General features: G+C 39.5%; 1 protein-coding gene across 1 annotated transcript in view; it reads left to right on the top strand.

Annotated features, from left to right (window-relative positions):
* The window catches only part of LOC119155728 (protocadherin-23-like), a 72,997-nt gene that overhangs the window by 35,802 nt on the left and 13,501 nt on the right, over positions 1–23,694 (top strand). Inside the window, exons 8-16 of the mRNA XM_037404708.1 lie at positions 1,254–1,411; positions 2,652–3,492; positions 4,422–4,661; positions 9,773–9,907; positions 10,128–10,337; positions 11,590–12,441; positions 18,308–18,418; positions 20,980–21,191; positions 22,694–22,845. Coding sequence (XP_037260605.1) covers positions 1,254–1,411; positions 2,652–3,492; positions 4,422–4,661; positions 9,773–9,907; positions 10,128–10,337; positions 11,590–12,441; positions 18,308–18,418; positions 20,980–21,191; positions 22,694–22,845 — 2,911 coding nt within the window. The remainder of the gene's footprint in view (positions 1–1,253; positions 1,412–2,651; positions 3,493–4,421; positions 4,662–9,772; positions 9,908–10,127; positions 10,338–11,589; positions 12,442–18,307; positions 18,419–20,979; positions 21,192–22,693; positions 22,846–23,694) is intronic.

A 23,694-nucleotide genomic window follows, 5' to 3' on the forward strand; every position in this document is an offset into this window, starting at 1 on the left:
CAGTTGCTTATTAGAATAGCAGCTGTTATGCTGCATGACTTTGTTTAACCTACTAGCACACCTTATTAAAAATTCACATAGAAAAATGTTGTTTGCATAGTATTTGAAGAGAGAAGTAGTTACGACAAATTCAGTTTTCTCAGTTTCAGGTAGGGTATACCAAGTAATAGATACTTTCCCATTTTACTAAATATTGGAGAGTAATCTGTATTGCGTTCCTTGAAAATGATGGGAGGGGAGGTGGGTGGTGGCGGTCTCTTTTCCCAAGTAACAAGAGGTAGGATGAGAGGAAACAGCCTCAAGTTGCACCAGGGGAGGTTTACATTGGATATTAGGAAGAGTTTTTTCACTGAAAGGGTTTTCAGGCACTGTAACAGGCTGCCCAGGGAAGTGGTTGTGTCACCACCCCTGGGAGTATTTACAAGATGTGTGTGTAGATGTGGCACTTAGGGACATGGCTTAGTGGTGGACTTGGTAGTGTGAGGTTTGCAGTTGGAAAAGATGCTTAAGAGCAAGTCCAATTTAAATGATTCTATGATTCCAAGTCACAGAGCTATTTACTCTTCTATGGTAGAATTTTTCTCTGAAACTCTAGAATAAATGTAATGTGATGTAGCTGCAAGTAGTAATTTTACTTAAAGTTGCTTGTTATTAGCATGCAGCCAGTCCTTGATGAGGGATGTAAACATAATTTCCAATATTCACATGTTGCTTTGCAACAATTTACTCTAAGGTTTTAGCTACCCCAATCAGCTCCTGGTTCAGAGTACAGACAGGGCAGGTGGCATCACTCAATTATGGTGTCTTAGGGGTAGATATGGCTCTCTGCTACCCATAGGCTATGAAGGACATGAGCCAGCCAGTGTATCCAGCATTACTTGACTTTTCATGCTGGTTCAGAGACCAAGACTTAATTCTTCCTCTGGCCCTGCCTGCCAACTGATGTTGGAAGTAGGAGTACCAGTCCTGGGGTGTCTTCTGCTTTCCCGTTGCATGCACCACTGGTGTCAATAATGATCCAAAATTGAGCAGTTGCTTTAGGACTCAATAGCATTTCTCTCTGTAGCTTTCTAAATCCAGAGTAAGAGGTTTATGTTAACCATGTACTCAGTGAAGGACGGAGTTGTGAACCAAGTGAGTGCAGCAGGTTCCCTGTCCTCTGGGTCCTGCTCTTACCGTTAATTACGATGTGCAGTACTATGGAGGCAAGCTGAAGAGATCTGCAATAACTCGTATCCATTTTTTCCCCATAGAAGAAGGTATAGGATGTTTCCAGATCGATGCTGTCAGTGGGGAGTTAAGAACAACCCGGTCTCTGTCGCATGCTGAGAGATCTGACTACAGAATGGTGGTCACAGCCAGGGACCAGGGGATTCCTTCACTTCAAGGACATGCTGCTCTTTACATCCAGGTACTTGTTTATGTCATACGGGTGGAACAGTTATGTTAGAAATTGTTTCTTTCAAAAACAGTTTTGGGAGAAACAAGTTAAATAAGCTGAATAAAGGCAGAAATTCAAAATTATAAGCACCTTGTCTCATGGTAGTTTTCTCTATTAATTTTTTCTGTTGAGGGGAGGAAATGAGAGGGCAGACTGATTTTGATTTGTTAAGAATACACAACAGCATACTGGGTTGTCTTGCAAATAGATGATGTTTGCAATTTAGTAGAGGTCATTATGAACACCAGAAAAGAGAAGGAAAAGGTAGGCAGAAGGAAAAGCAGATATCAGGAGGAGACTGAAAGTGAGGGAGAAAGTAGATTTCTTTTTTTTTTTTCCCCCTCCGCTATGTTATTCTCTTTTTCTAAATTCTGTCTTTGTAACCCAGTATAAGGATAGCTTATTCCTTTGTGCTGGTTTATACAGTGCTGCTCTGCATGTGAGTGTGAAATGCAGCGTGTGTTCTTTCCACAGCCAGCCACCTGCTGTTCATCAAGCCGCAGTGGGGCTGCTTTGTCCGGGCCACCTGCGTGCTCCTTTATCAGAAGCTGAATGTCACCAAGGCTGCTATTTTCATGTCACCTAAAAAAAAAGGTTAATTTTGGATAGCTTGGAAAAAAACAGCTTCAGTCAAGGCAAATGCAGTTCTCACAGTTAAAGGCATTCTTTCATTTTAAAGCATTAACTTGGAACACTGCAGCAATCAATAGTGAATGAAACCCTGTAATACCATAAACAACCCCCCAAAAACCCCAGTTATCTGCTTGTGTTTGGCAAACCACATAACGTACCGTGCTTTTTGTCACATCTTTCCCTGTGATGCTGTCCTATGTGGAAAGACAGCTGAAATGTTTCAGAGAAGGGGCAGAGATAGCAGTATTCAAGTCATCCGTCGTTGTACCCCTGTGATTCAGAGGGTGAGAAGACAGTCTTGTGTCTTTTTATATTTTTTTTTTCAATGTGGGAATGAAAGATAGAGTTACAGAATGACTGGCCAAGGACTGTGTGAGCTCTTACGGAGCACATTGAGTTGGTTTCCTAGCTTTGGGGCATATATAAGTATATACATATATAAATATATGAGTATAAATATAGCCACAAATAATAAATTACTAAACTCTCAATTAAGGAAATTAAGGAAAACAATTTTCATTACACTATTGATAATAACAATGGGAAAATATTGCAATCTTTGTGTGTTTTTTTGCAGGTGATCCCACTTCCCAATGGGAGATCTGGCTTCTCTCAAGATTTCAAGCGCTTTGTCGTACCTGAAAATTTTAAACCTGCGCAAGTGTTGAATTCTCTGAAGTGGCCTGAAAGTCATCTAACAACTAACAGGAAACTGCATTTCACTATTGCTAAAGACTATGATGATGATCATTTTGAAATAGACAGCTTGACAGGAGACATTTTTCTTTCCAAGGAACTTGACTATGAAACAGCTTCACACTTCCTTTTGCAAGTTATTATAAAGGATTATAGTAAGAATCCTCTGGAGGGTAACACTGTCTTCCTAAGTATTGATGTGGAAGATCAGAATGATCACTCCCCATATTTTCAAGATGACTTTGTAGTGATTGGCATAGAGGAAAATTTACCTATTGGCACTCTGGTTTACACATTCGATGCAAAAGATGGAGATGGCAGTTTTCTGAACAGCAAAATACAGTATTCCCTAGAAATGAGTGACATGCATGAAAATCTGTTTCTTATTCACCCTTCGTATGGCACCTTGACCACAGCTTTTCCATTAGACAGGGAGATGACTCGCTCTGTGATCCTTACAGTGTCTGCAGAAGACCAGGCAATAAATCTAACTGACCGCAGGCTTGGTTCCCTGGCGGTGAAAATTGTTATTTTAGATGTCAATGACAACAGTCCCAGTTTTACATCTTCACCTCTTTCCTATGTCATGGAGGATGTGGAGGTGGGCTCCCTTTTGCACCGCGTAATTGCAAAGGATCCCGATGAGGGAAGAAACGGGCAAGTTACATACCACCTTCTTTCAGGAAATGAAAACAATGTATTTGTATTGGATAAAATCACAGGTACTGTAACTTCTGTTCTCAGGAATTTCTTGTACTGTGCTTCTCACAGTAATATTTGGGAGTGCATACTATGCAATACCGAAATACCACGTTACTATGGTATTTGACCCAGGTGACTTATCCTCAGGGGTGATTACCTTGGGCAGAGCATCACATGAGCCTGGAAGTCCTGTGTGCAGTAGGCAAACTCAGTGAGACTCAGCTCAAAAACTTCTGCATGACACTGTGTTGTGTAGATGTACTGGAGCATCTTCCAGTAGCCCATTAAAGAATGTGGGAAGAAAGTGTGTGCAGTGAAATACTTAATTCTGATAATTGCATGATGCATACTTACAGCACGGGCACACGTGTATGTTGCTGTGTGTACACATGAGAAAAGGCAAAGTCAAGATCAAGGAATGTGCACTATACTGTGCATGGAACATGTTCGATGAAGGCTCAAAGTGCTGATGAATTTCATTCTTCAGCCCGCTGAAATTCTTTGGTTCCTGAATGAGTTCTGCAACTATTACACTGTCTGCGCACAAATGCAGATTTCACCCCAATAATTGCAGTGTTTTCTGGTGGTTCTTCTGGTTTTGAATCCACTGTTTGATACAGCTGACACTGATCTGTAGAGCTCCTAATTGCATAACTTATGTGCAGAAGAAGTGAAATGAAGTTAAGCCCAAAGTTAAATAAAAAGGAATCTCTGAACTTCACTTGAATATGCCATGAATCCCAGTTTCTTTTGATGTCGAAATGGGTGTTTCTGGGCCAATTAGCATTCTAAAGGGCATCACAGGTAATGATTGACTCCAGAGTCTGGAAGCCTTGCAGCCGTGACACAGCATGCATGATGATGCTACATGGGAGCTGAGAGTGCTGGAACAACTGGGATCCTAACTTGGACCAGAATACTTTTATAATACCTTCTTTCTTTATAATAGGACTCTTAACTACAGCCCACCTTCTGGACCGTGAGATTCAGGAGCACTACAGTTTGACAGTCATGGCTCTCGATGATGGCAGCCCAGCTCTCTCTGCCACACAGGTTCTAACCATCATCGTTGTTGACGTGAATGACGAGACCCCAATATTTCTGAAGCAACTTTACGAGGCTGCAGTTCGTGAAAATCAAGATCCAGGGGAGTTTGTCGTAAAGGTGGAAGCTGTGGACAGAGATGCAGGTGATTTCTGGCCTCTTGCTATTCATTTTGTTGCGGACCATAGTAGGCTGATCAAATCTTGCTGCCTGCTGTGCTTGCCTGTACAGCCGTTGTGCTTTTCCCAAGGTAATGGATGAGTTTTGAGTTTCAAAACGTGGCTTGTGGTTCAGACCCTCAACCTTTATTCACAGCTTGGAGGTATTCTGCCTTGCACACAGGCATGTTACATGTGTTATGTGCGCTTGTGTGATGCAGAGCAGTAGCTCAGTGTGCTTTAGCTTTCGTGTGAGGATAGCCGGCGTGCTTTTGTTATAAAACAGCAAACGATGGTTCAGCTGGGTTAAAGTTAATATTTGAACGTTGTGTTGCTCTCCCATCAGAGCGTTTTGAACCGTTTTAAAACGGTTCATTAGGGAAGGGTCCCGGTTTTGTAAGAGAACGGGCAGACACGCACTGATCTTTGCTAACCAGAGAGGGGCACTGTCATCCAAGATTTTCCAGCTAGTTGAGCTGCAGAGAGATCGTGGAAGCCGCACCAGATTCCAAACGGGGTTTTGCATATGTAAGAATATTAATGCATTGCTTTTCAAACATGCGTGGATGAGGAAGAAGGGGTGGTTTTTCTGCTCTTTGAATCACAGGTAAGAACTAAAAGTGAGAGTCTTTGCTAAGCGACAAAAAATGCGCTCCATCTCTTCAGCTGCCTGCTCTTTTGGAATACCTAACAGGCGTGTGATGGAACAGGTACTCTGTGTGCTGGGGAGAAACTTGTCCGAAGTAGTACCACACACAGTGCATGCCGTTGGTGTAACGTGGAACAGCTACACAGGCTGCGGTCTGCAGTAAAGATGAAGTCTGGAAAATAATTAAATATTACAATACTGTTGCAATTGGCCCAAAGGTGGTCTCAGCTCTGTGAGTGACTTGTTACTGTAGGTTCGCTTTTTGCACATCTTTAGGCTTGTTTAAGGTTGTGCTATCCAAAAGTAGATAAAACAATCGATCTTGTTACCAAAATTATTTTCTGTATTTGGTAAGATTTCTCATTTAATGTAGAGCACGTATTGATTACAAAAGGCTGATGTGAGCTCAACAGAGGTGCTATATAGAAGAGACATTTCCCCACAAGTATGTAAAGTATTTAGAAAGTGGGACTGGGTGGGTAGCCCTGTCTATGACAATCTCCATGACAGCTGAGCAGCATTATGGTCTACCTTTGTACCTTGCTCTTCCAAGTATTTTCTTTTTGTGGCTCACATTATTGAGGGGAAAAAAAAAAAAAGGCAGTCTTTGAAGTAAGAATTTGCAAGATACTAGAGAAAAGAAATGGGAATTTGCTTGAATTCCTCTCCCTCTTTTTTTTTCCATCCCTGATATTTATGTATTGCACATGTTGTGGGAAATACAGCAGAAGGGAAATTTTGGGAGCTGTTAGGAGGAGGGATGGGGGTGGCTTGACAGGGTGGAGAGGGAAGGGCATTCCAAGTGTACTGGGTGGCACAGCATGTGCCTCCCTGTGCAGACACTTCGGGCTGGAGCACTATTGTGGCTGATGGTTCCTTCCTGCCTTTTTTTTTTTAAAGTACATTTTCCAGTAACCACAATCTTTCTGTTGCGCCTTTTTCTCACATTTGGCTGTTTTGGCCCCATGTCATATGTGTGTTGTACAAGTATTGTTCCAAACAAGTACTGAAGTGATGCTCATAATGTAAGGAAATAGAATTTATGTAAGAGTTATATAAATAAAAAGCTACTCACTTTTTTCACATTTTTGGAACAGAATTTTGAGTAAGGTAACTCCTCTCACACTGTTCTTAATTTTTTACATCACATTTTTTACTTTTATTTTTACGTGCCTTTTAAATTTCAGTTCACATCCCAGTAATATTTGCATAGTCTCAGTGGAGGACTTTTCTCCCATCACAGTTTTATTTTTTTTTCCCATATGTTCTGTGACTGACCACAGGTAAGAATCATTTTTATTGACAGTATCAGCCATCATCAACCTTTGCTTTATTTGTCTTTGTGCTTCATGCCTTGGGAAGGGATGAGGGAAGGCAAGCAGCTGTCACCTTCTTTGTGTTTGACCCAAGCTTTAAGTTTGCTTCCTGCTCTTTTTTTTCCCTTTTTTTCTTTTCTTTTTTTTTTTTTTTTTTTAGGAAATCACTGCAAGTTTCTTTGTTTCTAATGATTCTTTCACGTGGATAACCATGAAACATCATGTTCATTCAAGTTCCTCTTGCACATACAAGAGCTGCACTTGCTGCAGCTCCATGTTGCCTCGCTTTCTGCGAGCTCTCCACCTGCCCCCAGGCCAACATCTAACACCACACCATGAGTAAATGCAAGTGTAAAGATGTGTGTAGTACAGCTAAAAGCTGGGGGGGGGGGGGGGGGGCGGGGCGGGGAATGCATGGGAAAACAAAGTTAGCAGCAGCATTTTTAAGATAGATCAGGGGTTTGTCTGGAGATAGGTCTTTGCAGAAGCTCTGAACGAACTGAGCTAGTGCCAAGGGCTGCTTTGAAGCTGATGTGGACCTCTGTGGTTCAGTAGCTATGTCTGGAGCCTTAGGAGAAAAATCTCCGAAAAGTTAATAGGGGGTGCTGACTTAGAGTTAGGAGACAGGGCTTATTGCTGTTCAGTAGACATTTTGTCTTGCTCATATTCATGGATTATAGTCTTAACAACACTGGTATCATAAAGATGAGGTTTGAGCCTAGGTTTGGGGCAGTGGGGACATTTATTCCCATTGCTTCTTCACTGGTCTTGGCACTAGACATATGCACAATGTACTACCATGGCTGCTGCTGAGCGCCGGGGCTGCCTGTGCTGTGGCAGGGGAATGGGAAAAAGGGCTGAAGCCTTTCCCTGGCTGGAGCTCGGGCCCCGTGTGTCCACCCTGCCATCTGGCCTGCAGGGAAAGGGGTCCTTGCCACTGGCCAGTGGCAAGGAAGGGGCTTTGCTCCTCTTCCAGCTCATAATGTGCGGCAAGTATAGTTTGTTTCTCATTTAAGTTTGTAATTTCAGCCCCTGAAATGTAGCCAGCACTACTGAATAGTTAACCAAGAGTGCAGATGTGCAGCTGCTGTGCCATGGTATGTGAATGCAGAGAGTTGTCATGCTCCTCTCTTGGGCAGGGTGTGCAGCTTTCTCGTACTGTTAGGTGTATGCTCCTAGCAGCTGTGTATGAGAGAGGAAGCAGTAAGTGCTTGGTAAATAACTGTAATTAAGGTGTCAGGTATCTGTGTCCTTAATTAAAAGTTTTAATTTCAACAGTGTGTGAATAGTCAACTTGGATGGTACCTGTGTTTTTTCAGCACTGTCTGTAAATCATGTCTGTTGTGAAATATGCCAGTGAAGGCACACACACGGTTGAAGCAGTTCAGTGGCAAGAGACCAAAGGCCAGTAGTTAATACCAGCCCTTTAGTATCATTTTTTCCATCTTTAGCATATTGGTAATTAAGGATAGATAAATGCAGGCAGAGCTATGAATATCTGTTTAAATGTAGTTGAATGGTATCTGGTATGGACAGATCAGATAATGTGTGTTGGTAAACTTAAAACTTTCAAGACGTTCTCCTTGATTGTCCTTACTACTGTGATTTTTCTCCTTTCTTCCACAAAGCTGGAAGGATTCCGTAACTCATTTTTCCTTCTGCTGTACGTTGTATGAATGTATCTGTTCCTTGACTTAGTTTAGGTGCAAATGCATTTATGGTAATAATTCTCTTAATCAAATTTCAGTAGTGTTGTCAACTGTTTAGCAAAACTATTCAAAGGCAAACGAAGTCATGGATGTTAAAAACTGTAGGCTCTGTTTCTTCTCTCACACCAGTGTTTTGCCATCAACTCCACTGCAGATTGTCCTGGTTTTGACTGCAGCAGATGAGAACAGGCGGGCAGTTTTGACTCTGAATAGCAGTTTTCCTATGACTAGGAGTGCTGCAGTTTTCCAGGTGCACCAACTGTCCCTACCTTATTAAAAGACGACTAATTGTTGGTTGGAAAACCACAGAATGAAACTTAGAAAAATTGGGAAAAAAAAACCAACCCCAAAATTAACACAATAGTACAAGCCCTTCAAATATTATGTAGGATTAAACTCCTTACAGTTAACAATATAAACGTGATGAAGACGATACTACACTTTCCTCATGAGGGGGTTGAAACTAGAAGAAATATGGAAGAAATTATTTTATAACCACATTAGTTAAGAATGTGGAGTCACATTTCTTTTTCAACTCAGGTGGGCAACTTTGGAAGAAAGGTTTCTAAAAGTCTGTTTGGTTTCCTAGAGAAAGACAGGAAGGCTAATATCCCTGTACTATATACAAATGGTAGGTCTGATAAGAAACTGAATGGAATTGACATTCAGACAAACTTGGAGGGAAGGAAACTGTTTCATCTTCCCTTCAGGAAATCCTGCACAGCATTATAAAACCAAGAGTATCGTTTGGAGACTGGCTACAAGTGGGAGCCACCCGAAAGGCTTGAGATGAGCTGTAGGAATGCCCACCAAGTTGGCTTTTCTGTTGAAGACGACTAGGAGATGGCTACCCTGTGAGTCCTGCTGTGACTTGAGAAACTGCCTGCTCGGTGTTACGGATATTTAGAACTGGTGGGCATGCCAAGAAGTGGATGTTTTCTCTGTTTCTACTTTTCAGTGTCTTACTGTATAGAGATCCTTGCATTGGCTCCGAGGGGAGAGCCAGAGGTGCCAGGGCAGCCTCTAGTACTCTGCATGACAGCCTGTGGAGAAGTAAACTACCTACCTCTGGGGGAGCAGAAGACAAATGCATGGATCCCGTGGTCTAAATTAATGCTGTCTTGCACAATGTTGATAAGTCAGCTTTTTTGGAGAGATGCCCTGAGTGCCTAGAAATGTTTCTGGGGTCGCTTTGAGTGGCTGGAAAAGTCAGACACAAAGCAGCATCTGGACAAGGATTTTGAAGATCCAGATTTTGAATTTAGCCCTTTTGTGTTAGTGAAGAAGCAATTACTCACTGCACTAAAAATAGTAATTTCACCCATAACCCATTTCCTGGGGAGGGGGAGAAGAAAAAGAAAAATCTGAAGACCTGAATGTGAGGACAGTGGCTGTGTTTTACTGACTTTCATTTTGCTTTTAAGGACTGAATTCCTTGCTTCGGTATGAAATTGTACCGGGAGCTGGTTATGAGAAATTCAAGATGAACTCGGACAGTGGAGAACTCGTAACAGCTGCATCACTGGACAGGGAAACCCAGGAGGTTTTCAGTATTAAAGGTAACTATGAGTGCCTGTAAAACTGGAAGTGAGAATGGATGTGGTGTTACCTTTTTTGATGACGGCTGAATTAGATGGAAGTGGTAAGATTTTCGGGTACAGAAGAGCATGTGCTTTTTGCATAGCACAAATGACTTTCCTGTTCTGCTGTTATTAAGGAACATCTATTGTTGCAGCCATAACCACGGTATAAAATTTGCTTTATTTTTATTAATCTTAGTTTTGGTTCGAGATAGTGGAACCCCATTGCTGTCAAGCACGGTGACAGTTATCTGCAGGGTCCTGGATGAAAATGATCACTCTCCCATATTTCTTCTTCCCACCTCTGAGATCCATATTCCAGAGAACCAACAGCCTTCTGTCATTTACATTACCCGGGCTATGGACTTGGATGCTGGCAATAATGGAGCTCTAAGATACAAAATAATCGGTAAGTTTACACTCCATCACTTTTGTTAGCATAAATCAGGAAATATATAAACAGCAGTATTGAAGTTTTAGACTAGTCTTGATTTTACCAGGCCTCCCTGGCTCCCATCTTGTCCATGTGCTACTTCCGTGTGGGGAAAAAATAAAAGATCTTTCACCCCTTTGTCAGCATTAATAAGCACTTTCCAGGCACAGTTTCAATCTGCTTTCTGGATTTGAAATAGTACAGAAAAGAAAAAAAACTACCAAATGCTAGAAGCAGGCATTAATCATGAAGGCATAATTTTGTCCTTTTTGTTACAGTTGTGGAAGTTCTGCATGTAAATATACCATTGCAAATAAGCACAAGAATTAATCTAATTTGATTTAATTAATTTTATTTATTTGATTTTATTTCGTGAGAGTTTCTTTCACCCAGCAATTAGTAGTGTCGTACTTGGGTTTCATATTGCCAAACTCCCCCCGTGTCCACTATGCCAGTGTAAGCTCTACAGCTGTTCAAAGCCTCCTGTAATACTTTGCACAAATACTGATTTGCTGTGCTTGCTTTGGTTTGCGGCTCTCAACAATAGCTCAAACGTAGGCAGATAGCTACTGTGGTAACAGCCAACACGTTTTCCTTTTGAAGAAACAGTTCTGAATTCCTTTATGTTTTCTTGGGTTTAATTTCACGATCTTTTATGATCTTTAATTTAATTACCTTTGATTTTTCTACATGTTATAAAGTATATATGCCATTCACAGTTACTAAAATGCTGACTTTTCTATTGACTGCTTCATATTTACCTCCCCGTCCCCATGCCCTCCAAATCAAGACCTTACACAACTATTCGCTTCCAAGAGACAGGCTTGTAGAAGAGAACAAGGAGCAAGTAATTACAATTGTCAGCAATGCTTTATAGGTTTCTGGAATTTGTAACAAAGGTTGGGAAGAGGTCACTTCATGCAGCAGCGAAGTTGCAGGAGATTTTATAAGGTGTGCTGCTTTGGGAAAAAAGACATGCATCTGGCAAAATAGCCACTCTGTAAATTGATATGACATTCTGTATTTACTGTCATTGCCACCCACTGATTTAAATGAAATGCAGGTTTTAATTCATATAAGGAGAATAAAATATGTGAAAAGCACATAAGCGCACCAGCTGTATGAGCAATTGGATCATGTTATTGCAATTACCATAGTGGTATTCACAAGGGATTCTTTTTTAGAAAGCGATTGTTTGTGATCATGTTATTTTTTATGTATTTGAAAGGTGGAAATGTTGGAGAATACTTCACACTAAATAACACTTCAGGAAAGCTGCTGGTCACTCGTAGCTTAGACAGAGAAGACGTCAGCAATTTCACTCTTGTAATTGAGTGCCGTGACCTAGGCAGTCCGTCGAGAAGCTCCACTGCACAGCTCTACCTAACGGTCTTGGATGAAAATGACCACAACCCATTGTTTGCAAAGACCCAGTATCAAATCTCTGTGAGAGAAGACCTAGAGGAAGGCTCAGCCATCCTCGACCTCTTTGCTTCTGACGAAGATGATGGCCTGAATGGCGAAGTTACGTACTCCCTTGTTGACAACACCTTTGGAGCATTCGCTATCAACAGTGTAACGGGGTCTATAGTTACTACAAAGGCACTGGACCGGGAGACCAGATCCCAGTACGCATTTAGGGCTGTAGCAAGTGACTCTAGCATCTATTTGCCAAGAAGCACTACTGTCAGTGTTGTGGTGCACATTGAGGATGTCAATGACAATGATCCTGTTTTTTTGCAGAACCCTATCAGGGCCTTTGTGCCTGCTGAAACCTCTGTGAATGAGACAGTAGCCACTGTGAGAGCAGAGGACATGGACCTGGGATCAAACGGAACTGTCGGTTTTAGTTTGATAGCAGAAACCGTATTTCAGATCGATGCAAAGACAGGTGACATCATTCTTCAGGCACCCTTGGCTTCCAAGGACTTCAGCACCCAGCTGCTAGTGGTGGCTTCAGATCAAGGTATCTCACCTCGGACAGCCACAGCTATGGTCATTATTTTTACGGAAGAAGAGGAGGAGATTTCATTCAGCCGTAGCCTGTATGAAGCAAGCATGCCAGAGAACAGTGCAGCAGGTGGGCATCAAACCCCAATTTGTGTTCTTGCGGTTGCCACCCTCCCCTCCTTTTGGAATGGTAGTTGTAATGAATAGTATAGGGAAACCTTTTTCCCGTGCAACAGCATGGAAAGGTTTATCTGGGTGTAGCAAATACTCATCTGTCCTTTTCCAGTACACCAGCATGAAAAAGAAACATGGTCTGTTAGTTGGAGGCGTCGTCTGGCTTTTGTGTTTGCTGCCCATGTACAATAGTGATGCTCACATGAAACATAAAGTTACCTTGTCAGACCTGGTGTGTTTCTATCCCTCAGCCTGGGAAGCGCTGAGCATCAGTGGGTTCACTCTTTTAGCAAAATGACTTTAATGATGGGTGAACAGCATTTACTCGCCTCACTTGTCAGTGCACACAAGCTCAGATGATGTGAGTGGTGTGAACCAGTTGCGACACAACTTTTCTTGTTTTTTTGCAAAAAACCCTTCATGAAATAGAGTATCTCTGGAAGCTACTACAAAACCTTGCTGAAGATTTGGACTTTCAAGAAGGAGAATGGGGGGTTGGGATTGGGGTGAGGGAGAGAGGAGTTTGGAGGCTGTGGCACATTGTCACTCAGGCTTCTACGGTGTATCTCTGCATAGATCCTGTGCTATTGAATGCTGCCTATAGACAAACCAGCCTCAATCACAAAGTGCTTACAGATTTGTTGTATTTTTCTGCTGTATGATGATCAGAATTACTGCTCTAATTTTTGTCATTCAGAAAATATTTGTAGTTATGCCCCCTGCCAGTTAGATATGGCAAGTACCTTTTTCGACTTCAGGGGATGGGCTCATTCTAATGAGGGGCGGAAAGGAGTGCCTTCCCTGTTTTTCTGCCCACAAATCCCACTGTACAATTGACCAGATGTATTTAGATACCTGACGTGCACTATATTCTTGATTCAAATACTGCCTCACGAGGGTCACCTTGAACAAGTAATTTATCCTCTTTATAGTTCAAATTTCCCTCAGTAAAATGAAAGCAATATTCCTTTATATCCTAAGGGTATTGTGAGACTAGTGAATTCTTAGATCTTGAGTAACAGCCTATATATTTGATTAGGAATCAGTAAAAAAGAAATGTGTTAATAATTTTGGAAAACCAGTCAATATTCTTGCCTAATTGCAAACAGAACAGAGAATGAAGGGTGAAAATAGCTGTTGCAGTAATTACTGCTGTGGTTACTCAGCCATTCCTTTCTCTGTGCCTGTTCGGGACTACAAGCCAAATTTTCAGCAGTGTGTTTTAAGATAAAGATAATGCTGTGAGCATTACTGATGTTTCAATTAACAGATCAAAACTAGGCAATAAGGTGATTTTTTTTTTTTAAGTGACTTTTTTTTTAAAGCGTAGATGAAATATTTTACTTTCAGGCTCTTTTTAAAAAGTCATGATGAGACATCAAACCACCAAGTTAGAGCATCTGTCTAGCGCTCTCAATGTCTGCCAAAAAGCATGTAGGATTCTGGAAAAAGTGGAAGGCTTCCAACAGGAAGGCATGGAACATGCAGTAGCTTGGTGGTTAAAACACTCTCCTGAAATAGGAAAGGTGTAGGTTCAGGTCTGCTCAGGCAGAGGAGCATTTATTTAACTTTCATTCCGTACTGAGCACTCTTGAGTATGGAACCTTTGAGATAAGAAGTTTGTTAGTGTTCTTTTTCTTTCTTTTTTTTTTTTTTTAACCTATGCTTCTTTTATTGCTTCCATTACAAATGCAAAAATGCAAAAAATAAAAATCCCTAAACATATTTGTCCTGACATTTAAAAAAATGCATTTTATTCCATGAAATTGTCCAGGAAATACAAGTAGGTTTGAACACCCTAAAATTGATTTTTTTCTGTGAATGTGAGTCATGCACCCCCAGGCCTCCAAGCCCTGTTTTACTGGAATCAGCACTGCACAGGAGTTAATTGTGTGTCACTTCCCAAAGGAAAGTGTGCCCTGGGGGAATTGCTTTTTCCATAACATACAGTTCGGATGTCACAGCAATCTGTGTTAATTTCTCATGTTCTGTCTCTTCATTGATCTGTCCACTGAGAATCAGTTATGGTGATGTATGGCGGGGGGAGGGGGGCCCTCGTTCCTAGGTGTCCGGAAAGCAGAGGGATCAGGTGTTTCCAGAGGCAAACTCTAGGCTCTCAGTTTTCTCTCTCATTGCTGCAGCAGGCTTGTGTTTGCAGAAAGTGCTGCGAGAACCTGTTTGTGGGTCTTTCCAGGGGAGTAGTGTCATTTTTTTTGACTTTTCTATTTTTTTGACTAAAATCCAGGGGGTTTCAGTCTTTTCAGGAGACGTGGGATTAACCTGCATTAATCCTGCATTAAAGTTTCTTTCTAATTAAGAAAAAAATAATAAAAGGGAAGGTAAGTTTTGTTAGGTTTACAGAAATAAGATAAAAATCAGGGCTTTATGGCAATAGATAAACTTAGCTCATCCTAATTTTTCCTAAGTGTCGATACATTCCTGGGTCAGGGTAGACAATCCAACCTGAAATCAGGGAAATGCCTCAAGGAACTCTGGTATCAGAATGCCATAGTCACATGTTCTCCCATTCAATCTACAGAAAATATAAATAAGATTCAGTTTAATTTGTTTTGATTAAAGGAAATTTTACAAAGCTTCAGGGTAAACAGGAGGGTTACATCCGAAAATGTTAGTTTGTATATTTAATAAGTCTATTTGCTAAGAAGATCAAATTCTTTTAAGAGCATGAGAGATTTTACTAAATACCAGTACTGTTTTGGCTCTGTGTGTAATATTTTCTTATTTATATAAGCATAAGTAAATATCAAATATTTTAGTGGGAAAAAAAGCATGATTATGATTAAAACTCTCACAGGAGTTAGCTTACAGGATATATGTGATCCTGAGACCCCTACAAATATGAATGGTACCAGTGTATTCAGTCCAGGGGAGATTTACATTACGTACTGATTATTTGTAGAACTGGTATTAATAAATGTGGCTTTTCCTCCTAATTTTATTTCTACCTTAACTAATAGAGTGGGAAAACTCTAAGTTTATTTTAAAAAGAATAAAAAATCTGAATACTATAAACGATGAAAGCCAAAGCTAAGGGTCCTTCGTTTTAATTTAGTCTGAACCAGTCAATTGGGTGAGTGCCTCAGGAATTGGTCCTTGTGGTCAGATTTTCTTGAAGTGTTTGACCTCCAAGTTTGATGACCTTCACAAACCCCCATTCTTCTGCTTTGTTTAATATTGAATATTTAATGTCTTTAAATATTATAAACTGTATTACAACAGACTTAGAAGCCAGTTAATAACTAAACAAGCCACTGCAGTCTCCAGAGGGTAAGAAACTTTTATTATTCACCAAGCTTTCACTGGAACAGTTGGTTGCATAGCACTTCCTTGGAGACAGTTTCACCAGTAAAACTAGTTGAATCTTCTATTTTTTTCCATAATGGGTCTAAAAAAAATGTAGCCTCTTACTCTGAAAGTCCTCTTCTACTCTTTGTGCTCAGTTAGCTTTTTCTTCCATGCATCACTAGGAGGTCTCAAGAAATAATGGCGAACATGAACCAGGGTTAGATGACAAAGAAGGGGAAAAGAGACTGCTGTAATGAATACTGGAAAGAGAAGAAGAATGATGATATAGTGATACGTAGCTCAGTTCTGGTGTCTGTTATGTCCTAACACAGAGTACAGGGCATTTTTCTGAGCCTGTCTGGCAAGGTAGGCAGATGCTGTCCACACTGCCGGGCTTCAGTTCCAGGGCAGTAGGCGTAAGGTGAAGGCTGGTGTAGGCTATTCAAAGCAGTTTGAGAGACTTTCAAATGCAATCAGGATGTCTGTGATTGAACTGAAAAAAACCCTAAATATAAACATTTGCATCGCTCTTCACTTCCTTTAACATTCTTAACTAATTCAGAAGTTGATGGCATAGTATTTCAAGCAAACCTCTCTGCTTTCTGCTGCGGTCCGGACCTCCCTCCTTCCTTGCACTTGCTTCAGTGCTGATCTCATGCTCATTGTGCCATTTTAGTGTGGCACATTGCTCTTCTTTTGCTCCGTGTTAGGTGTTACCTGTTGTGTCTTCTGCTTGAAGCAGTATTTGAATCATGTGGACTTGCAGTCACGAGCTCCAGCAGACGGTGCTGTCGTTTGCTGTTTACCTGTACAGGGCAGACCACAGAGTTTGCTCAGATTGTGTTGACAGTGAACTGTAAAATTTTGCTGTTTGAAGGAGTCGTTTTCTGTGAAAGGTATCAGAAAGAGAAGAAATGTATTCACTGGCAAAAATAAGTTGTAAATTATTTTAACTACGTGAAAAATACAAAACTGAAATGATGAGGGTTTGAGGGCGAGAGCAATAACGTATTAACCTCTAGCCCCTGAAAAAAGAGATTCAAGTAGAAAAGCTGCTACTTCCTTTATTTCTGGTAGGTTTTTTCTTCTTAAACATGCAAGCAAACAAAAAGTCTGTTGACAGCATTAGAATATAAATAGTGATTTTCTTTGGACTTTTAATTTTTTTCCTACCTTTAACTCTGCTTCCAGACTTTTGTAGTAAATCAGAGTTCCTCAGCGATGAAAATTCAACCTAACCCTCCCTGTTCTAGTTCCTAAAAAAAAACCCCAGTGCAGTGTTAAATCAGCTTTTACTTATTGGACAGTTGGCTCTCAATTCCAGAAATTTTCTAGTAAATATTGACTAAATAGCAAAAATTGGCATATTTTTGCTATTGACAGTCGGACTTTAGGAGCAAATACCAAACCACTTAAAATTTCCTATTTTTAGAAATTAATAAGGAACAACGCTGAAATACAAATATTTGCTACATTTCTTAAGAGCAAAATTTCCTCTCATTTTTATACTAAAGATAAAAGTCCTTTCCTCTGACATCTAGGACACTGAGTGTGAACAGCAGATGAAATAGCTAGTTGTCTGTAATGCTGTTTGGAGGAGTTCAGGTTGCACAATAACCTCACTCCATCACAGTTGCATGGAATAAATTATAATTAAAATAATTAAAATCCATTAAATTTCCACATGTGCTAAACAATTTAATAAATCACTTGAAAGTAATAATTATTTTAAAATCTTGATAATGCTTTTTAAACTTGCTACGTTTTTGTTAAATGTGATGATGCTGAGCAGGATAATATATTCAGTTCCACTTTTTTTCCTCTAATCCTATTTCAAACAGGGTTTTTATTTCATGTCTCTTGCATTCTATATTAAATTACTGCTTTTTTCATGGAATTTGGATTTTGCTTGAAGTCACACATAGCTGTGCATGTAGTTCCACCTTTTCATTCTCTCTGTCAAAAGACTGATAATTAAATTTTTGAAGAATATTTATTTTAAAATATTAAAATCTAAATTGAATTCAGATAAATGAAGGAAAAATAAACTCTTTATGGTGATTCAGGGGTAATATGCATTCCTATGGTGAACAAAAAAAAGGACTGTTTTCCTTAAAAGAATTAATGAAAAAGTGAGATTTAAATGACCAAAGACAGCATAATCTGAATAAAAGGAATACATATGACTTCAGGTAAGAGGTAATTCTGGTGGTACATGGGAGTTTGCAATTACAAAAAATTAAATCTCATTGTTTTATTTAGGCAGGTGATGAAGTTGTGATGAGATGAGCAATTTACTGGGCAGAGATGTGTAGACAGTGCCTTGCCTGTAAAGTTGCAATGCAGTGAAAGTTATGGAGGAGTTACTTTTATTATCTACTATTTTAATTCATAAATGAGCACCTAACCTAGTACATAGGTATTTGGCTCTGCATCTTCTATTAATCACAGTAATATAAATTTAGAATAAAACCTTCTAAAGTGAACATGATGAAAATGTGTTATTGCTTCCATAGGTACATCACTTCTAACTGTAGAAGCTTATGAACAAAAATTTACAGGCGAAAACATAAAATACAGCATCTTCAGTGACAAGGAAAGCATATTCTCCATACATCCCATTACAGGTACATTTGGATTATTTTTTTCCCCCCAATTGTCTGTGTCTATCGCTTCGAGAGTGTGATCTCTAAACCATAGCATGTTCCTACTGCAAGAACCAGGGGTATCTTAAAGTATTACTCTCCTGTTACAATGAATAAATCATTAGTAAAACCAGGGATATGAAGAGACCTGCACAATTGTAAGTTGATTTGGAAAACAATTGAACACAAGTATACCTATTTAAAATGTTCAGTTCTGATTAACTTTGATCACCAGGTATTGGGAGTTGATAAACTACTGCTTTGTGATCCAAGGTGAGACTCCGTCTTGTTTCTCATCATAAAGTTGCTCCAAAACTCAATAAACATAATCCTCCAAAACACCCCAAATGTAGGAGACATTAGACTCTTGTTGAGTTTAATGCTCTTTGCTTCAGGCAAAAAAGAATAGTTTGTACTCTTAACAATTTACTTTCTCCCTGAGTTCCTGGAGGCTTTAATCTCTGATTATTCTGATGTCCCCAGGCATCCTGTAAAGCTATCATGTTTGATGCTGGTGGACAGTTAAAATTGCTTTGTTTTGTTTAGATGAGGGGCAATTAAAGACCATACACTTGATTTCCAAGTCCTTATTTCACTGAAATAAAGGTAGAAAGATTAATCTTAAAGAACATCTTAGACCCAGAGAAGTTTATCCCCAAGAAAGTGAATCTTCTCCAATATCACCTCCTTTTTTTATCAAGCCAGGCTGAAAAATTATTATGTGATGTTTTTAAGAGTCTCCTAAGCACTCTGTTTACAAACAATAGTGGAATTTTTGTAGCAGTGGAAGTCACAAGTCATCTTTTGAGATACTTGAACCGTTATGGTTTCTTCTGTTTCCTTTTTTCTGAAACCTTTCTTCTGTTTCTTAGAAGACATTAATTGAAGTGCAGCCTTTCAGGACATTTTAAGAGCAGTTCTTAGCTTAATTTTGACACCGGTAACTCTCTACCCATTGTTTCTACAGCAGATGTGCTTCAAGCTATATTTATGCCCATTCTATCTTAGGTATTGTAAACAGCTAAAGGTCTGCTCTACTTGTCTTTTCAAGCACTGGTGTTAATTATCCCCACTTTGGAGAAGACTTTCTCCCATTCTAGGGCCATTTATTATATACTAGAATCATATAAAGTATACTAGGAAGTGACCCAGTGACCCATGAACTAGTCTGTCCTCTGACGCAGAAGGGAACTCAGTTGTGCCGGAGTTTGACAGAAGTTTGTCTGTCATGTTCTTAAAAGCCTCCAGAGATAGTGATTCGGCAAACCCTCTTAATAGTTCATACAAGTCTTGGCAGTTGGAAAGCTTTTATTCATACTTACCTGATTGTTTCTTGAAGGGATTTAAACTTATTACTACTTAAACTAGTAACGGTAGACATGAGACAATGGCAAACCCCGTTCTTTATGTATTTCAAGACTGTTACCCTATTACTTCCTCATGGTCGCTTCTCTAGAATGAGAAAATCTGGTTCTTTCACTTGTTCCTCCTAGCTGGTGTACCTCAAACTTCATTATTTGCTCCACTCCACACTAGAGTCTTTCAGTTACTCTCTACCATCTTGAAGTGTATTCCTTCTACTGCTATCTATTTAGCTTTTTCTGTACACAGAATGTGGTAATTTTTCAGTGTTGTGCTGAAGAGACACTACCTGCCAGCTCTGAAATCTTGATGTTCAACACGCAGTTCTTGAACGTTGGACAGATGCATAAGCAATCTTATTATTATTAAACAAGTCGGTGCTGCTTAGCTTAGAAAATGAGAACTGAACCCCACTAGCTTGGAGAGCCACAGTAGATGGGTTCTTATGCTATTACAGGTTTGGGATATGGATATTCCTGGCATCATTACTGGAAAATCCATGCAAAATTGAATTTGAATTCTGATGAAATTAACTAGAAATTATGTATGTATGATGTGTAGATGCAGTGAAGAATTTTTAGTATAATGCTATATTACCTGGACATCAAAACAATGACCATGGATTTCCAAGGATGTTTCAGGTTTAATGTGGAGATGTCTAACTGTGCTTGTAGTCTCAATAATTTTCACTGATTTTTTTTTTTTTTTTGGTAGAGTAACAGTTGGGAGCTGCTCACAGCATCAGAAAGGCTCTGTATTTTGCCTGTCAGACAGATACAGAAATTGATAGAACTATTGCCTGATTTGGATATAGATGAAGGGCCAGATGTTGCCATTTTCAGGTGAGGGCCAAGAGTCTCTTCAGACACAGCTAGCTCAACGTTGTGTATCAAGGAGCATACATCATGCAGCCATGTTCTTGCTCTCTGTTGCTCTACAATTGGTCTTGTTTTAGGAAATTGCCAACATGGTTGATCAGTGAAAACTTAGCTGTCCACGATTTGTACAGTAACTAGCATGTGGGGGTGATATTAGGTAGAGGGAGGACATGGTGCAGAGCTTGCTAGAATTCTGCCTTGAGTTCAAGGATATATGTTAGGGACTTGATAACTGCATTTGTGCATTTTTTTTCCTGAATACGTATGTCACATTCAGATTTTATTTTCATTTTAATAAACCAGGTGCAATCACAGTAAAAGAGCCAAAGTTTCTTGATTTTGAAGTTAAGAATAAAATACATCTTTCCGTTTTGGCTGAGAATAGCTTGAATTCAGCACTCTGTGGAGTGACGGTTTTGATACAAGATGTGAATGACAATGTACCAAAATTTGAGCAAAGCTATTACAAAGCATCAGTATGGGAAGGCCAGAGTCCTAAAACAGACATCATACAGGTGAGTGGAAATTTATCTTGCCAAGCCCAGTGCTGTAGTTAAAAAGAAGTTTGGTTGATCCATTCATGCCTACATTTCAGCTAGATCTGTTGTGGACCACTGTCTCTAAAAACTGAGTGGGTTTCATGGAGTTGCTACCAATTTGCTTGAATATCTAAATTATTCAATGATTTTTTTTCTAGCCTATGTTTCAGATCTTTCATTCAAATTTGTTAACTTGAAAGAGAATTCTTTATCTTCTTAATATTTTTGCAGCTGGACTTTAAATTCTTCTTTTTTTTTTTTTTTTTTTCTTTTCTGTTTCACTCCAAATAGTTGAAAAATACCATTCAGAGCTGTGGTTCTGGTTACAATATAGGCTGGGCCTTGCATTAATGCATCTACTGAAAGGGCTGAAGCAATAAAAAGAATACTTTCAACTCATCAGACTAGTAGAGTCAAACCCAAGTGTTCAATTTAAAATCTGATGCCTAAAGAGCAGCTTGTCTCAATTTAAATGTGCAAACACTTCTTCCTCTGAAAGGATCCATTCTCCAAAAGTGTTTCCAGCTGGCCATATTAGAGCAAAAGAAGACATCAATTGGACTAGAAGAACGCATAATTTCCTCAGTGCATGTTCTTGCATTGCAAGTCAGGTCACAGTGAGGGTCATGTTAGGTACTAAAGATATTCCTCCTCTAGAGAATAAATAAATGGAAAGCTACAAATGCCTCCAGGCCAAAGTGATTAGAAACTGATGGACATTGTATTTAGAGAAACATATGTCCAGGAATGGAGAAAAATCAAAAGGCAGTAAACCCAGATGTGTAGTCAAAATTTTATGACAGAATACATTCTGTTCTGTTTCCTTTATTCAATCTGACTGGCTGCCTCTGCGATGGTTTGGATCCCATGCTCATTATAATGCTTGTTCAGCAACCAGGAAAATACAAAGACAACTCTTCAAAGAGTCAGAGGAGTCTTCGAGAAACCTGGTCGCTGCTGTTGAATGTTACTTATTCTGTTGGTTTTATAGCTTGCCTCTGCCCTTTTTACATCTTCTGGTTCGTATTTTAAAAAGTAATTAATGAACCATTCCATGAAAGCTCTGAAAATGTAATAGTTTAATTATTTTATCCTTTGTCTGTTTGCATAGCAGTAGTACTTTAAAGGCCAGTCCTGGACCCATGAGAAAGTGTGTTTTTATGCACTAAACAGAGAAAGCATTCTAACAGTAACATTACAGTAATATAAGCAGTGTAAAACGATTACCTTCAGTCCTAGTGCTTTGTGTAGCTGAATTTCAAATTGCTCAGGGGAAGAATTCAGGTGCATCCTATTGCAATTCATGAGCAGATTTTGTGACCTCACGTGACACTCATGTTGGGGACCTATGATTATTTCCTTAAATCTGTGCAATCAAAAGGAAAGTAACCAGAAATAGATGACTCTGGTATAAGGTTTTTCTCTCTGAAATCACATTCTGCCATTTTGAATTAAGCCTCAGTTTTGCTCCCAAACAGGTATTTGCAACTGACCTTGACAGTGGGCTGAATGGAGAAACTGAATACTCAATTTTATCTGGTAATGAAAATGCAACGTTTCTAATTGATTCCGCACGAGGGATTTTAGCAACTAATAGAGTCCTAGATCATGAAAATACTTCATCTTACAGGTTTGTATGCAAGTTTTTTATAAAAATGTATTGTTCTTTTCGTTCAGTTTAACTTGAAATCGCTCATGTTACTTATTTTATAGTTTTCTGTTGATATCCATTACCCGCAGAGCCTGGGTGCAAGCCAGACAGTGTTGAGAATGGGACTAAAGCTGCCCATTTGTACTGTGGGTTCTTGCATACTTCCCAAATTCAGGGGAAGAAATACAGTCTTGTTTAATCTGTGGCAACACTTACTGATCTAAGTGAGTGTGATGGTTCACTGTAGGAATGATGATAGTTCCTGGATTTTAGTTTATTAAGAACTGTACAGCCATTCCCTCTCTGGAAATGTTTTTTTATAAATATGTAGACACAGAGAAAACACTCAAGCCAAATCCGTGAAATAGGGACATATTCTGTTCTTTAATTAGAATATAGTTCAAATTTTCTTCTCCATAACCTGATAAAGATGCTTCTGTAAACCTTTTCCATCTATAAGCTGTCTTGTACTAAGTATTAGGTTTTTTCCTGTTTTCCAAGAAACTGTGAGTAGATACGATCAAGTGGACATGACAGTTTTTCTTTACAGGTCATGCCATAACTGGAATTAGAAAGCAAATAAATCATGTCTTAAAGAGAAAACATCGAGATTCATTAATACACCCATTTTAGGTACTGCAATCTCTACAAAAAGTAGATTTCTCTGTGTGTGTCAGTGGAAATTACCCCCCCCACCCCCTTTTTTTTTTAATATGGTTGTGGCATCAGTTAAAATATTTGCAAGCTTTCCTATCCTATGGGACCTCAAAATTTTAAACATACTCTCAGAATTCTTATGAATCAGAATAACTTTTAGAAAATAAAAAA

This window comes from Falco rusticolus, chromosome 1, assembly GCF_015220075.1.
Source record: "Falco rusticolus isolate bFalRus1 chromosome 1, bFalRus1.pri, whole genome shotgun sequence".
Lineage (NCBI taxonomy): Eukaryota > Metazoa > Chordata > Aves > Falconiformes > Falconidae > Falco > Falco rusticolus.